Here is a 15,890-nt window from a genome sequence, read left to right on the forward strand (position 1 = left end):
TTTTAACTACATCGTGATTAATCTTCTCTTTTCTTTTAAACTCGATGAGAGTTATCAAAACATCACTAGGTTCATCCACGATCATTTGGTCCTCTTCCGAACCTTCGGGCTCGACTCGAATGATCCATAGTTTTTGCCGACTTGAGGCCCGGGTTCGCAGTCCTAAAACCATAGGTTAACGGGTTATAAATCCAGGGGGTTTCACATTCGGAGGTGGATCCAATGATTGTGGATGACCCTTGTGATGACTCGACAACTCTACTAGAGTTTAAGAGAAGAGAGAAGGACAATCACAATGGCGTTAAAAGACGATTTTGGCACATTCATAGACCAGCGATAGAGTGTCTGATTGATGAGGTTAAAGTATCCAAAATTAGATAATCGAAAGACCTTTCATTCAAACAAAAAATCACCACAAAATCAGAGTCCATTCGGGGGTCCAAACTTGGACCAGTCGACTGCCCCAACCCCCTTCCCTTTCCCATGGCATGGGGACAGAATCAGGATTCCGGGTTTTTAATCTCTATTTTAAGTTGTAGCTCATCTCTAAACGTATTTTCTAATGCTAGAATGGGGCTAAGGCTTTGGGAAGAGAGGAAACCAAGGAGAAGAGTAGATCTCATCCAACCAAAGGTGCTTTGTGACTTGGATCGTTGCTCGAACGTTGAAAGAGGTGAGAATTCTTAAACCCTTTTCTCTAAACACAGTTTTGTGGGGATTTCCTCACTTCTATTGTGGGATTGTGGTAGTGGAAGCATGTTAGGTTTATTGAATGCTCTTTAGTTCTTGAATTAATTTTTCCTTTAGTATAAGAGTTGATGGTACGAATCTTTGCAAAAGATTTCCCATTTTGACTCTCCGAGACCCCAGCGGGCGATTTAGGAGAGCAAAAATTTGGCATTTTTTATCTAGATCGAATTGGATCAAATTGAAGGAACTCTTAGAACCCTATTACTGCCAATTAGACTTTTCCAAAGTTTGTTATGATTCGACTTCGAATCGGTGGCAAAATAGTGATTTTTTTCGATGAACTAGGTTGAAAACTGCAAGTTTGAACCTAGTTTTCAGATTGTGTTTTTGTGGGAGGATTTTTGGATATATTTTGAACCCAAATTAACTTCTACTTTATATTTATTAATCCTCTTGGATTAATAGGTTTATTATCTTTTAGTCACTAACTTATGGGAGTGAATTTTGGACTTTGGAGAAAGGAATCAAAGTGAAAGGTGAGGAATGACTAACCATGTTTTTTATATAACTAATTATTGCGATTTTAAATTCTATTGTTGATATAAATTGCTGTAAATTTCTATCTATTATGATATGCTTCTGTGTGACTTCACACGAATGGAAGGTAAAGTTTATTGTTTGGGTATTACTCTTTACTTTTGAATCTTATATTATTGATATGAAAATGATATGACAATGTATGAGATTAAAGAGAGGAATGATATTATTCTTCTTACCTTGTATTATCAACTAGGGTTGTGGGTTCACCCATTACCCTAGTGACCTTTTGTGGTTGCATCTAGACCAACAGCATGGTATATAGGTGTCTAGAAGTGTTGAGTTAGGAATTTTTATGAGTACTAATATCCTTCCGGTAGGGGTATTGAAGCCGGTTAACCCATGATGTTAGTGGCTGGGTCTTGGGTGTCAAGCAAGCCCACTGTCATCATAGAGCAATAGGTTTGCATATAATAGATAAGGGCTCCAAGGCACTCAAGACCGGTAACCAACTCGTGAGAGGCCATGGAGAGTATTATATCCATTATATGTGGATGACCACTGGGTTAAGGAATGGGATCCAACAGATGCCTCCCGTTGAGGATTCCATTCATAGATGGGAAGGTATCGAACCAAAACGGCACTAGGCATGAGGGGAGATATCCGGACCATATGTGCTATGAGACTGTATGACTTTGCACTAGGGTTAGGATAATCCTTGACACGTGCCAAATCTCATACGAAATAGTGATTTGAGAGAATGATGACCTATACCCCAACCAGGGCTTGACAAGACTTTACCCAACAACCGCGGAGAACCCAATAGACGTCTCTTGTTGAGGGAGAGTGACTGATACCGCCCAAAGAAGATTGGTGTATAAACTTAATGTGTCTACCTTAGATACTATATGATAAAGTTAGGAACATCATATCATTCTCATGCATCAGTTTATTTATGTTATTAATTACACGGTTATCTTTTGAATATAATGTGGAAACTTGGATGAATGCATGCCATGAATATTAGTTAACCTCACTGAGTTTTGTGAACTCATTCCATTATTTTGTGTATGTTTTTTAGACTTTTTTATAGATTATGTGGCCCCCTTCCAAGTGGAGGATTCGTCGCAAGGAAGCTTTTTGGAAGGTTCAAATGACGAGGAGGTGGAAGCGCATGAAGTTATGTGCTCATGCCTCGATTGCTCCTACGGAGCCAACTTTTAGTGATAGAGACCTTACTATCGTTAGAAATCTTTAGTTTCTTTCATGTCTCTGTTCTACATATATTCGTTGATTTATTTTGGGAAAGGTGAGGCTATCTTCTACCTAGACTCTTGAGTATTTATGTTGCAGACATTCTTTCTTTTCTAGAACTCTGGTGTTTAGCTTTTGAATTGAAGTTTTGGACGCTTGTAATCATTATTTCAGAATTGATAACTTATTATTTGAACTTGATTTATTCTTGTCTATTTGATTATGCTATATCATATTGTATGGAATTGTCATTGAACCTAGGTCTTGCAGTGTATCACCCCATAGGTATTCAGATATGACCGGATCCGGCTGGGTGGGGTGTGACACCAACAATACCATCATTCTCAGTTTAGTTCCTAAGCCTAGGGGACAAGGATTTTGCTTGAGTCTTGCGCATTAAATGTGCAAGACGGTCAAGCGGGCCCTTGGATCAAAAAAGAAAAGATCTGAGTTGTTCGTCCTTTTTTAAGAGGTTAAATGTGGCTTGGCAAGCAAACCGAGCGATTTATTCGTACGAACCGCTCAGCTTATACGTTTTCAAAATCCAGATTCAAAATATATGTTTTCAAAACGGTTTTCAAAGTATATGGTTTTCAAATTGTTTGAAAAACACAAACGAGAGCATACGAGCATAATCGATCGTTTCGTCTTCCACCCAGATTTCAAAGAAGCTTTGAAGAAAAAATAATTTTGAAGAAGATGAAGAACCTTGAAGAAGAAGAAGTCCCGGTGAACGTGAACCTTTGTCCCCTCTCCTTCCATCATCCTCATCTATTTCTACTTTCTGTTAGGGCTTTGATAATTTTTTCCGGAGATTAGAAACCTATCAGAAGCTTGTTGGATCGATATTTGCCGTTTGAAGAGCTCTCATTTAGTGTATTTACCTTCGTAGCAGCCGGCGATGGCGCTTCGCAGTATGACTTGTAGAAGGTTTTCTATGTTATTCTCTTTGAATTCACCCAAAAGTACCAAACTTCATCTCTTCTTGTCTCTCTAAACGCTTTTTTATTTATTCGAATGTTATGTAGTGCTTCTATTAATAAAATTTTCTGTTCATAGCTTCATGGGAACACATCCGAAGCGCATCGGCAGCATTGTTGTCCACAGGATATGATAAAGGATAACAAATTGGCATCTGCACACTGCTAATAGATATAAAGGGTCAATGCTTGAATTGATCCAGATTTCGCAACGGTAAGCATTGGATTCTGGAACAAGGCATCTTAATCATTCAAATTCAGTCATGACTTCCATAGGCTTATCACCAAAAATTCAACAAAGAATTGATAGATGTAAGCAACAGATTCATGTCAACTATTACCTAGGCAAAGAAAGAGGACTGGAAAGATTGTTCCTTTGGAATTCAATGTAGCTTATGAGATAATGTTAAGTACTGGCAGGGAAAGAATGATCTCTAATAATTGGAGCTTCTGCATAAACATGGTTTAGCTTGCATCACTTCCCAAATAACATATTCGAATGGGAAAAGAAATGAAATTTTAACAAGAATCACCAAGAAACGTGAAGAAAACTGAACAAATTAGAATGAAACCCAAAATTCACAGCAAGAACTCTCCTCAGAATTCACCAACTTACAGCAAAATCTCATCTTGTGAACCCAGCCCATGTGAAAACCCGACTAGAAATCCCATCTCTGCAAATCTGTAATCTGTCGTTCATGAATCTCTTCGTCTCTCAGCGCTTGGCCCCTCTTGTAAATCTGAAGAGTGTTCTCCAGGATCTTCTTCATGCTCGAGTTCCCCACCGCGTGGAAGATTTATTTCATCTCCTAAACTGGGAAGTCGAGAATGGCAGTTTCGAAGCGATGGGACAAGGCAAGATGTCGGCACTGCATCTTACCTTCGATGAAACCTCTGCAGGTCTGCAATCAATAGAAGAAAATTGTTGAGATTTTTTGGTTTATCTTCTATTTGATAACCTGATCTTTCTAGATTTTCACCCAAAAATTAGTTTTTCTTGTCTTTTCAGACAACAGGAAAGACATCATCTTTAAAATAACCACGCAAAGCTTGCGAATAAATAGATTGCAGTATTTGATGTTCAACATCGATCCACAAAAAAATTTCCAAGGTACAACCCATCTGTTTTACATCGAAATGATTTTGTTTTCATTTTAGTTTCACACTGAGCAAATCAATTTTTACGACGTGGAAGAAGAAGTGCTAGTATTATTTTAAAATTTGCACTTCTTCAGACTGAGCCCTTCTATTACAGATTTTGTTTTCATTCAGTTTTAGATATTCAGATTTGTTGTTATCCATCCTATGGTCCCGGTATTCTGATTTTACTCAAGCAGTCTCTGTAACATGGAAGAAGAAGACGAACGGGAAGCTGAAAGAAAAGAGATGATAGCGATTCCAAAACGGGTTTGAAATCGGGTTTTCACATAGAGACGCCATCATACCTCTGTTAGAAAACATGGTACGAAGACAAGTTGGTAATGGAAGAGATACTTCGTTTTGGTTCGATCCGTGGAAGCAAAATAATACAAGCATTTTCAAAGATAACCCAGACATTGCCATCTGGTTTCCAGAAACAACGGTAGCAGAAATGCTACTGAACGTTCAGATGAACAGGGAGTATCTTTCCAGTCTTAATAATTATGCTACCATTTGCTCAGAAATTACTGTATCAATTTCAGATGATTCGTGGATTTCTACTATTGCTTCCAATGGCGAGTTCTCGGCCAAAGTGGTTGGACAAGCATTGATGAAACAGTCGCTGCCCATGAAATCAAATGAATTTTCCAGTTGGTGGGACTTTTTTGGAAATTACCATTATACCCAAAGTTTAAAGTTTTTTTTTTGGCGTCTCTTGAATGCAGGGTTACCACTTAAGGCTGTATTATCAAAATGGTCAAATATGGAGGCTACATGTGACCTAAGTGGCTACAAGACGGAGTCCGACTGGCATACATTCATTTCATGTGAATGGACCAAGAGAATTTGGGTAGCAGGACCTATAGGGCTAAGAACAGAACACCTGGTCCAAAATTCAATTCTGCACTTGTGTAAATGCTTAATAATCGACACAAGACTAGACAGCTTTACACGGAAGTGGTTTCTGCAAATTTTTTTATTACTACTTACTTTATCTGGCTAGAAAGGAATAATGTGGTTTTTAGAGGTAGCCGGCCTAACCCCTACAATGTGTTGGGAAATGTTGATAAATGGATAAATGACCTCCACTTGTCCCACTTCCCTGCTGAAACAACAGACAGAGATACCCAGACTAAGATCCCCAACCCAAATATAATTTTTTCTGATCTCTCCAAAATTATAATAAATACTGATTCTAACACTATTTTATGTGCAGGGGTATCTATTGAACTACTAGGGATTATAAGATGAGTGTGGGGCTATTTTGCAACAAAAAAGTGAATTTTTTGGATACAAGTCAAATGAACAAAGGAAACGAATTGGGAGTGGTACTTCGTGCAATTACAAAGGGAATCAATTGGGCAAAATCAACAAACTTTGATATCAAAGAGATTTGGTGCAACCAAAAGCACGCGTTGGAAGAGCTGGCCAAACCACAAACAATAACGTGGCCTTTGATTATGATAACAGACTTTATTAATATCTTATCTAACGCTCGCGGAGCGTCGTTTTGTAACTTTAAATCCCCAACACTCCTACATTACTTTAATTCTCTAGCTCTAAATGCTGCAACTACATGTAGGAGCAGTACCATAGATTCATCCATGCAGTATTCATCCATTACTGCATTCACAAAAACCAGCAGCATTGATGTTATGCATTATTAACTAATACATTTTTCTCTTTATTATCAAAAAAAAATAAAAAAATAAAAAATAAATAGATAGACCACAAGTGTAAGCACTGGATTCTGGAACAAGGCATATTAACCATTCAAATTCAATCATAACTTTCAATTGGGTGGGCCTATTTTTCATTTAGAGCTTTCCTTGAATCTCACGTCTCAACTATCTTTTTTGGGTATTAATGTAATTTGTGATTTCCCCACTGCCTTTTGCACAGAAGCAGACGAGAAAAGAAAGAAGAGATTGAGATCCAGAACCAACCAACTGCTGCAAATTCAAGCATATATGGCTTCATCATCATCCATCTCTTATACTGGACGGTCTTCTTCCTATGATGTGTTTATCAATTTCAGAGGTTTAGATACCCGCAGAAACTTCGTCTTTCTACTTCACAAAGCGCTAAAACAAGATGGAATCCATGCCTTCAAAGACAGCGTTGACCTCTGGGAAGGAGAAGAGATTTGTCCATCGCTTCTGAGAGCAATCCGTGGGTCTAAAATCTCCATTCCCATCTTCTCAAAGAACTACGCAGAGAGCAAATATTGCCTCATGGAACTTGCTGAGATATGGAAGTGCCATTTATCCAAAGCTCAGACTATTCTTCCCGTATTCATTGGTGTTGAACCCCGAGATGTTAGAAATCAAACCGGAAGTTTTGAGGGACCATTTCAGGAGCACCAGAGGAAGTATGCGTCTGCTCAAGTGGAGAAGTGGAAAATTGCATTGAAGGAGGTGGGGAGTCTCAAGGGGTGGCCTCTCAAGGGTGACGCAGACATTGAGTAAGACTTACTTCTTTGTTGTAAGTTAAACTTATGTTTATTAGAAACATAAACAGATATATTTGGTTTGATTTATCAAAAATATTTCACATATAATCCCTATAGATTAACACACTTTATCCCTAATCTTTTCTACTTTTACCTTCTCCATCAAAAGTCATGTAATCTATTACTATGTTTACTAAAGATCATTTCCTCATCATACTTATTTTGTGAAAATTACCTTTTTCCGCAAAAAATTGCAGGGATCAGTGCGATATAGTTGATTTAATCATTCGAGGGGCTTTGAAAGAATTAAGTAGCACCCCCTTGGATGAATGTAAATATCCTATTGGAATAGATTCCCACATAAATGCATTGCATCCTTTTTTAGATGTTGGATCTGGAGATGTACGATTTGTGGCAATATGTGGTATGGGTGGGCTTGGAAAGACCACCATTGCAAAGGCTATATATAATAAGATCTTCAGAAAGTTCAGTGGGAGTAGCTTTCTTGCAAATGTTAGAGAAAAAGCATCACAAGGAGTTAAAGGTTTGGTTTGTTTACAAAATCAGATTCTCAAAGATATTTTGAAAAATGACCACAAAGAAAGCATAAGCGTTGTTTCTCAAGGATCAGTGATGATCAAAGAAAGACTTCATCAAGCAAAAGTTCTTATTATTCTTGATGATGTAGATGATCCTAAACAACTTGATGAACTGGTTGGTGGAGTCAATTGGTTTGGTCAAGGAAGCAGGGTCCTTATAACTACAAGAGATGAAGGAAGTCTGACTAGACATAAATTTATCCAAATCTATAAGCCTAGATTAATGGATTTTGAAGAGTCTCTTCAACTCTTTAGTTTCCATGCCTTCTCAAAAAATGAACCTCCCGAAAAATATAACAAGCTTTCACATGAAATTGTTCAACATGCTGATGGGTTACCTCTAACTCTAGAGGTGTTGGGTTCCTTTTTATTTGATAAAGACATAGAAGAGTGGAAAGATGCAATAGGAGCATTGAAGGATATTAATGATGAAAAGGTCTCTGGAATGTCAATAAAAATCTATGATGACAAGGTTTTTGAGAAATTAAAGATAAGTTACGATAAATTAAGTGATCATGCGAAAATTGTATTTCTTGACATTGCATGCAATCTTGCTGGATGGGAAGTAGAAAAAGTAATTTCAATATGGGAAGCCTGTGAAATGCGTACAAGACTTGTAATGAAAGAACTTGCTCAAAAACACCTCATTAAGAAATCAGGGTTTAGATTGACAATGCATGATCAACTACGATACATGGGAAGGGAAATTGTCTCCAAAGGCAGTGGTGGGGACCTCACCAGATTTAGTAGATTGTGGAGTTATGATGTGATCATGCAACTATTAAAAGAAGACATGGTAAGAGACTTTGTTTTTCCTTCTTTATTTAGGGTTTGAGCCCTTTACTTTTTTTCTTTTCTTTATTTAGGGTTTGAGCCCTTTAATCTTTTTCTTTTCTTTTATTCTTCTTCTTTCGGTTTTTCTTTTTTTCTTTTTTTCTTTTTTAAGGGTTCCCCATATGCTTTTATCAATTTTTTTCTCATACTATTTCTTTGATACAGGGAACTAGTATGGTTGAAGGTATCTTACTTCACAAGGATTTTGAATTTTCGGCTAGAGGTGATCTAAGTTGGGAAGATTTTGCAAAGATGACCCGGCTAAGATTTCTTAGTCTTGGGTACTCCTTCATGTGTAAGCCAATCAATGGGGACTTATTGTCCCTTCCTTCTAAATTAAGATGGTTGAGTTGGGATGATTGTCCTCTGGAAATTCTACCAGCCAATTTTTATCACAAGGAAATAGTTCATCTTCGATTATCATCTATTCATATCACACAAGCTTGGAATGATATACCCAGAAATGAAAATCAGGTATAGTACTGGAATTATCTCTTTCTCTCCCTCCTTTCTTTCAATTTCTAATATATTTTTTTTTCAATTTAATTTCATTGTTTGACAGCGGTTCCAAAAGTTGAAGGTTCTTATCATGTATGGATGTTCTGCTCTCTCTCGCTCTCCCAACTTCTTTGCTTGGTTTCCCTGCTTAGAAATATTGGATCTTACAGCATGCAGATCTCTTCAAGAACTCCCAGATAGTATTTGTCATATGAACTTTCTCAAAAGTCTAATTCTCGATTGCTGTGAATCAATCAAAAAGTTACCAGCATGCATAGCTGATTTGAAATGCTTGGTTAAGCTTTCGGTAAAGGGTACAAAACTCGAAGAATTGCCTGATGGAGTAGGGCAATTAGAGAAGCTTGAGGAATTAAACACCATAATGTGTTCTAAGCTAGGGAAGCTACCAACATCTATGGGTAGAATGAGGAGTTTGCTTCGCTTTTACTTGGAATGCCCTCTGGCTTTAAATTTACCGGATGACTTTTCAAAGCTCTCAAGCTTAGAGGTGTTGGAATTTTGGGAGTGTAACAAATTAACGGAGTTATCAAATCTGTCAAGCCCAAAGAGATTGAGAGTTTTAAACATTGTCGGAAATAAAAACATCAAGGAAATTCATGGTCTCCACATAGCTGAGTTCTTGGAAGAGTTGAATGTGTATCGTTGTGTCAAATTGACAGTGTTATCTGGTTTGTCAAACCTAAAAAGGCTCATAAGTTTAAAAATCTTCCGTTGTGAATTCCTGGAGAAAATTCACTGCCTCGAGGAGTTAGATTCGCTGGAAAATTTGTATGTAATTTCTTGCAAATTGACAAAGTTACCGAATTTGTCTGCACTGAAAAGTCTCAAAGTTCTGGTAATCAATTGTGAAAACCTAGAGGAAATTCACGGTATTGAAGAACTCAAATCGCTGCAAGGGCTGAACGTAAAAGGTTGTCACAAATTAACAGAGACAACCAGGAAATTACGTGGACAGGTCTCTTATCTTTCTTTCTTCTTTTCTTTTTGTGATTGACAAATCTTAATTTTTTTTTTTTTTTTGAGTTTTTTTACCGCCTTCAGTTTTTCTATATGCAGGGAAGGCTCCTTGATCATTTCAGCCAAGATGAGCGAAGCAGCTCAATTGCTATCGATCATGGTTCAGTACCAATTCTATGTGTTGTTTTCGCATGTGAACCTACAACGCCGAAGGGTACATCAAATATTACATGTGGAATCCAGTCTTCTATCTGTTTCAGAGGAAAGGAGATTGACTGTCATTGTTCGATCAACACTCGTGTTAAGATCAATTCTCGAGATGCAATCTACCTACACCATTTCAATGTTAATGGGTTGTTCTTCCAAACCAAAGATGCTATCGAGAAATTAACTGTGGGGCGTGTGGGCATAATAAACAGTTCTACTTTCTTCGATGGTGTCCAAGTGAAATTTTGGAAGGTGTTCTCCGAAAACAAGGAATCATTTCAGGAGATACCTAACAAACAATCCAGTGCTAAGTTGGTTGTAGATTTCTTCGAATGGTCAGACACTGATGGGGATGAAGAGGAGGAGATGCTGCAGGAAAGTAAGAAATCTCTTATCCATTATGATGATGATGAAACAGCTGATCCCTCTCTTAACCCAAGTTCAACAACCATAATGGAAGGATTCGATTCAAATAACGGATTTAATCTGCAGAAATGCTGAGCCAGTAACCAAATATTGAAGAAGCAGTGAATAAGAAGAGAAAACTTATTTAGTTCTTCATATGGTGTGAGTAGAAATACTACCTAGAAATACCTGACTTGATTCCTCTGCTTTTGGACATTGTAAATAGGGGTCCATATGCGTTTTATTATGTTGATACTACTGCCACTACCATGTTTCGGCTACTTTAATGTACTTGATTTTGGTTACTATAATGCAAATGGTTTTTCTCAAAAATAAATATGAAAACATGCATGAGATGTTGAACTTTAACCACGCTGCAGGTTCAGGTCAATTCAAGTAAAGAAAATCAGCTAGGTATTCTAAGAGAGCTTGCTTATCAGCGATTCAAGATCCAGGAGCATTAGTGTGAAGACCCTATGTACTGAGAAACTAAAAACAGAGGGCAATACCATTAAAATCTAAGCATCTGCAGTGGACGGAGCTAAGAACAGAAGCAATAAAATAAAGCATTGAACAAAGATGTAAGCAGCAGATACAGATACTAAGAACACTTGTTTAGATTCTCTAGAGTCTTTAGACTTTTGGTACCGTCATCATTATGTACCAGCACTATTTCTAGAGTCTTTTTTCTTTTCGTTTTTTTGGTACAAAGGGGCTTATTAAGCCGGGGGATGGGACATTAATATGTTTTAGCAAAATTCAAACCCACGACCTCTTCACTAAGAAGTGTTGGTTTCACTACTAAAACAGCTTTTGACAGTATCTCTGGAGTCTTTATGCCCTTGCAAGAACACCATACGAAGAAACTAAATTTTATTAGTGTCAAAGAGAGACTCACCTCTTATATAGGTGAGAAAGAGGACTTAGAAGACACACTGGTTTCGAAATTCAATGTAAAGGTAAGAGAACAAATTACATGATCAAATGAAACTAGTAAATCCTTCTTTTATATCAGAAAAGCTGTATTTAAGATGGTGGAAATTGTTTTAAAAGTTACCATTTCATCTTAAGTTTAAATCATTTTTCTGACATCTTTCGAATGCAGGTCTACCGACCAAGAGAGTCATTTCTCCATGGACATCACCGGACCCAATTTGTGAATTATGTAGTCACATAAAGAATCAATATCGCATATTTTCCTTACTTAGACAAAGAGAATATGAGCTATTGGACCACTAGGATTAAAGACAAAACAATTTACACAAAACTCATTTATTGCTTTGTGCAATTTACTTTTACTTAAAAGCAGTTTGATAGGGAGAAACATATATGGATGGCAAGAAACTCTAAACTTTGTTGTAACAAAATACCCCAATCATTAAGGATAGTGAATTTTGTCGATAAAGGGTTAGGAGATTTGAAATTACAACCAAAACCAACCAACAAACATTGGTATAATCGACGGACCAAGCATACAAAACCCAGCTTCCTGCTTTTATTCTATTAAAAATATTCTTCATTTACCCACGTTGCTGCATGCATAGAGGTATCTCGTGAACATCTAAACTGCTTCAACTAGAGTGTGAGCCTGTTTTGAGACAACAATTTCCAATTTCTTAGCACCTGCAAAATACACGCTAAAAACCTTTTGAATAAGCTTCAATGTCAAATCATCAAAGCCATTCAAATTGCACAACATTAAGGAACACAGATCAAGGAAATTTGGTGCACAACATGGAAATGAAGGGTAAGCTTCCAGGCAAGCGAAACACACCCTACCCTCTAAGTTGGCTCCCAATGAGGCAACACCGCTAACCTAACATACCATTACAGAATGGCTTTTAAGTTAATCTGTAGGAATGTAGCCTTAACATACACCATGACAAAGTATGCTTTCAGATGAAAATCTCTCATCTAGGGTTTTATAAATTTATCTTTTCTCATAAAAAAATGAAACTAGTAAATGAATAAAGAGATGATATTCAAGTCATGAGTGACAGCAAAAACAAGATTGCATTCAAATCCCATGTCTGTTAACAAGTTCTTTCGCATTTCCGAAGTTCTTCACTTGACCAAAGAAATCGCTGAAGATATCTTACTGCAAAATGAAAGTCTAAAAGTTATAGCATTGTGAGGATCGAAGATAAAGAATACCCTTAGAGGACAGCACCAAAGTTTGTATACATGGACAGAACACAAAAGTTCATATACATTGATAATTAATTTGGAATCAGACCTATGTGCAAAATCATTCAGCATAGGTCACTCCATGGAGCTTGAAACATCTGCTAACCTGTAATTATCTTTTTCATTATTTCTCACACTGTTAATACATGAATGTGTGAGGATGGAAATCTGAGTCTCAATTCATGAGCACTTGTGACACTCAACAATTTGGAAACTGAAGAAAGACTAATGGAATCGTGATTTTCTCCTGCCTGCGAGAGGGTGTTTCCCTTCATTGGAATTGCACAATGCAGGAATGTTAATTCTCGATCGTTCAAATGATCATGTAGAACTTATATGAAAAGAAACAAGTTGGATCCAAGTTGAACCAAACCACTTGCGTAGAACCAAAGAGCTGTTTCAAAACAAGATTCTTCAAACCCAACAATAGAATGCCAATAAGAAAAGCTGAGAAGACAAAGATTGCAACTGGTTAGCAGCGAAGACGGACTATTAAAATTCAAGAAACAGAGAAAAAACTGGAATCAGATCATCATGCTTCAAGCGACAGATAGGATTCAACCACTATCAGTAAGAAGCCATTTAAGATGTGAATATAATCCTAACAGATACCCAAACAATTTTTCAAGAAAATCCAAGTACTGGAAAGAAATCTAAGGGAGAAATTTTCAATTGCTTAGAACAATGAATCAGATTCCTGGCTTGGATTCTCAAAAGAGAAAAATAGCTTAGTGTCATCAAAGTCGAGCAGTCGGGGAAAGAATCATCACTTCCATCCATTATATACAATCTCACTTTTCATCCCAAATTAAAATTATAACTCATATAATACAAATGATTTTTCTTCATGTAAAAGCAAAGATGAAGACAGGGATATAAAAGAGGACAGTCAAACCTCAAAATCCAATGAATCGAATAAAAAGCAATGTAAAGAGTCCCCATATAAACATTTGTGTGAGAATCCTCATTGAAAAACAGGAGAAAATGTGACACAAAAGCCAAACTTACAAGCCACCAAGTAGAGGAAAGTAAGCATTAAAATTCTGTCTTGATCGATTTTAGGGGGAGAAACAAGACTGAATTGAAAAGAACAATTTTGACAATCTGATTTCATTACCTTCGGGTATGGAAACCCTCTGGGATCAGATGCCCATGTTCCCTCTCGCAGTGTCCCCCATATAAACAAACGGTTGAAACACTTCACCCCTCTCCCTAAGTAGAAATACCAAAAGGAATCAAAACCTTAAAAATCTCAGTAAAAGTGTATTCCCTCTTCGGTTTGTCAGCTTTATTCTCTTTTTTTATTCTGAACCTTGTTGTCGTTGGTTTGGAAGAATCCCGATATAAAACAAGCTCACTTCAACACAAGTGGTTAGGTACACCTCGGGTTTAACTAGGGTTCCATTCAGTTAAGCAGAAGAACTCCTCACACAATCATTTCAGATTTAACCATGCACCACATGTCAAAGCCCCAACAATGGGAAGCACAGGCAGCAAAAATACCATTAAGGGACTGAATTTGGGACTACAGGAAACATGCACTAAGTCATCAATCAACCCCCAGCTGGGGCAGAAATACAAGAAACTATGGTAACATCCTAAACAAAAAGAATTCAACAGCTCCCAGCAAAATTTAATATTGCAAACTGGATTATATATATCTTACTCAGAAGACGAATGTCCTTTTCTAAGATTGAATTACAAGAACCAGAAAACACACCCTTATAGAGAGGTATCAAAACCACACACGATAATTGATGCCTTTGCATGATGAAGGATCTCACTGATACATCTGAATGCACATGCAATACAGTTTCCGCAGCAAGAGGATCTGATAAAAGGATAACAATTGATATATCTTACCTGAAGTATACAATATAAAGAAGTTAATTCTTTCTACCCTGTCTGGCTCAGTCCAATAAATTGGCATCAGCACACTGCTAACACATATAAAGGGTCAGTGCTTCAATTGATCTAGATAGATCACAAAAGTAGTATTGGATTTTTGAAAAAGGCATATTAAACATTTAGATTCAATCATAACTTTGACTATCTGCAGACACATATAAAGGTTACCAAAGACTCAACAAGAATTAATAGATGCTCACGTCACCTCTTAAATAGGAAAAGAAAGAGGACTGGAAAGACTGTTGCTTTGGAATTCAATGTAGCTTATGAAATAATGTTAGGTACTGACGGGGAAGAATAATCTCTAATCAGCACTTGACCGTCCATAAGCAGAACATGATGAACAGAAGCCACAATTAGACAAACATCTATATTGCTGCAGGTGTCAAAAGACCCATCAAGAGAGGAAGGAATCTAAAATCTAAGTAGTGATGGAAGAAGAAAAAGAAGGTTGTAGGAATATTCCATGTTTGGAAACAAGTGTTTTGAGACTTCTACAGTTATCAGCTGCAGCAAAGGAAACAGTACTCTTCCAAAGACAACATTTTACCAGTGTAACATATGGTTGTAGTCGATAAAATTGTAAGGATGACAAGTGGAGGAATCCTCTCAGAGGCCAAAGCTTGACCGTCCACAAGGGCGTTATGTTTACAGAAATAGACTGAGCTAGAAAAGACAATATTCAAAAGAGTTGTTGGGATCAGACTGACGTGCAAAAAAAAATCATTCACCATAGCTCAACCATTGGAGCTTCTGCATAAACATGATTTAGTTTTCATCACTTCCCAAATAACATATTTGAATGGAGAACAAATGAATTTTTAACACAAATCACCAAGAAACATGGAGAGAGGAGAACAGATTAGAATGACACAGAACACTAATATGATAGTTAGCATCCATAGGCAAAGCTGAAGATATTTCAAAGATACCCAAAACTCATAGCAAGAACTCCCCTCAGAAGACCTTAATTGAAAATTTCCGAATATTTTAAAAATTCTAAGATATGACTAACAATTAACTAGACAAAAGGCAGAGAAGGGCTACTAAAATTCACATTTTTAAAGAACATTACCATGAAATGACTAACCTGAGCCAACGATACCAAATCCTTATTTCAACCAAAATCGATCCAGACATAAAAACGCACCCACAGGAATACACAAGGTAAAATCAAAATGCAGCAACACATAATGTACAATACACAATGAGATACAGCAA

General features: G+C 37.1%; 1 protein-coding gene and 2 non-coding genes across 3 annotated transcripts; 1 reads left to right on the top strand and 2 right to left on the bottom strand.

The window, feature by feature from the left end:
• The first annotated feature begins 6,514 nt into the window (after positions 1–6,514).
• On the top strand, positions 6,515–11,063 carry LOC149005535 (disease resistance protein RUN1-like). Its single transcript, XM_089169584.1, has 5 exons — positions 6,515–7,065; positions 7,311–8,448; positions 8,652–8,960; positions 9,049–9,960; positions 10,062–11,063. The coding sequence occupies exons 1-5, from the start codon at positions 6,572–6,574 to the stop codon at positions 10,668–10,670; spliced, it is 3,462 nt and encodes a 1,153-aa protein (XP_089025710.1). The 5' UTR covers positions 6,515–6,571; the 3' UTR covers positions 10,671–11,063.
• A 2,382-nt stretch (positions 11,064–13,445) lies between these two features.
• Positions 13,446–13,537, bottom strand: LOC149005536 (small nucleolar RNA Z103). The gene has a single exon (XR_016170053.1). It is a non-coding gene; the product is annotated as a small nucleolar RNA Z103 (small nucleolar RNA).
• A 1,825-nt stretch (positions 13,538–15,362) lies between these two features.
• Positions 15,363–15,459, bottom strand: LOC149005537 (small nucleolar RNA Z122). The gene has a single exon (XR_016170041.1). It is a non-coding gene; the product is annotated as a small nucleolar RNA Z122 (small nucleolar RNA).
• Between the last annotated feature and the right edge of the window lie 431 nt (positions 15,460–15,890).

Source organism: Hakea prostrata, chromosome 9, assembly GCF_041222555.1.
Source record: "Hakea prostrata isolate BN-2017 chromosome 9, UWA_Hpros_2, whole genome shotgun sequence".
NCBI classification, from domain to species: Eukaryota; Viridiplantae; Streptophyta; class Magnoliopsida; order Proteales; family Proteaceae; genus Hakea; species Hakea prostrata.

Coding starts and splice junctions, on each gene's coding strand:
- LOC149005535 (XM_089169584.1), top strand. CDS start 6,572: ATGGCTTCATCATCATCCATCTCTTATACTGGACGGTCTTCTTCCTAT. Junction 8,449..8,651: donor AACTATTAAAAGAAGACATG/GTAAGAGACTTT, acceptor TCTTTGATACAG/GGAACTAGTATGGTTGAAGG. Junction 8,961..9,048: donor TACCCAGAAATGAAAATCAG/GTATAGTACTGG, acceptor ATTGTTTGACAG/CGGTTCCAAAAGTTGAAGGT.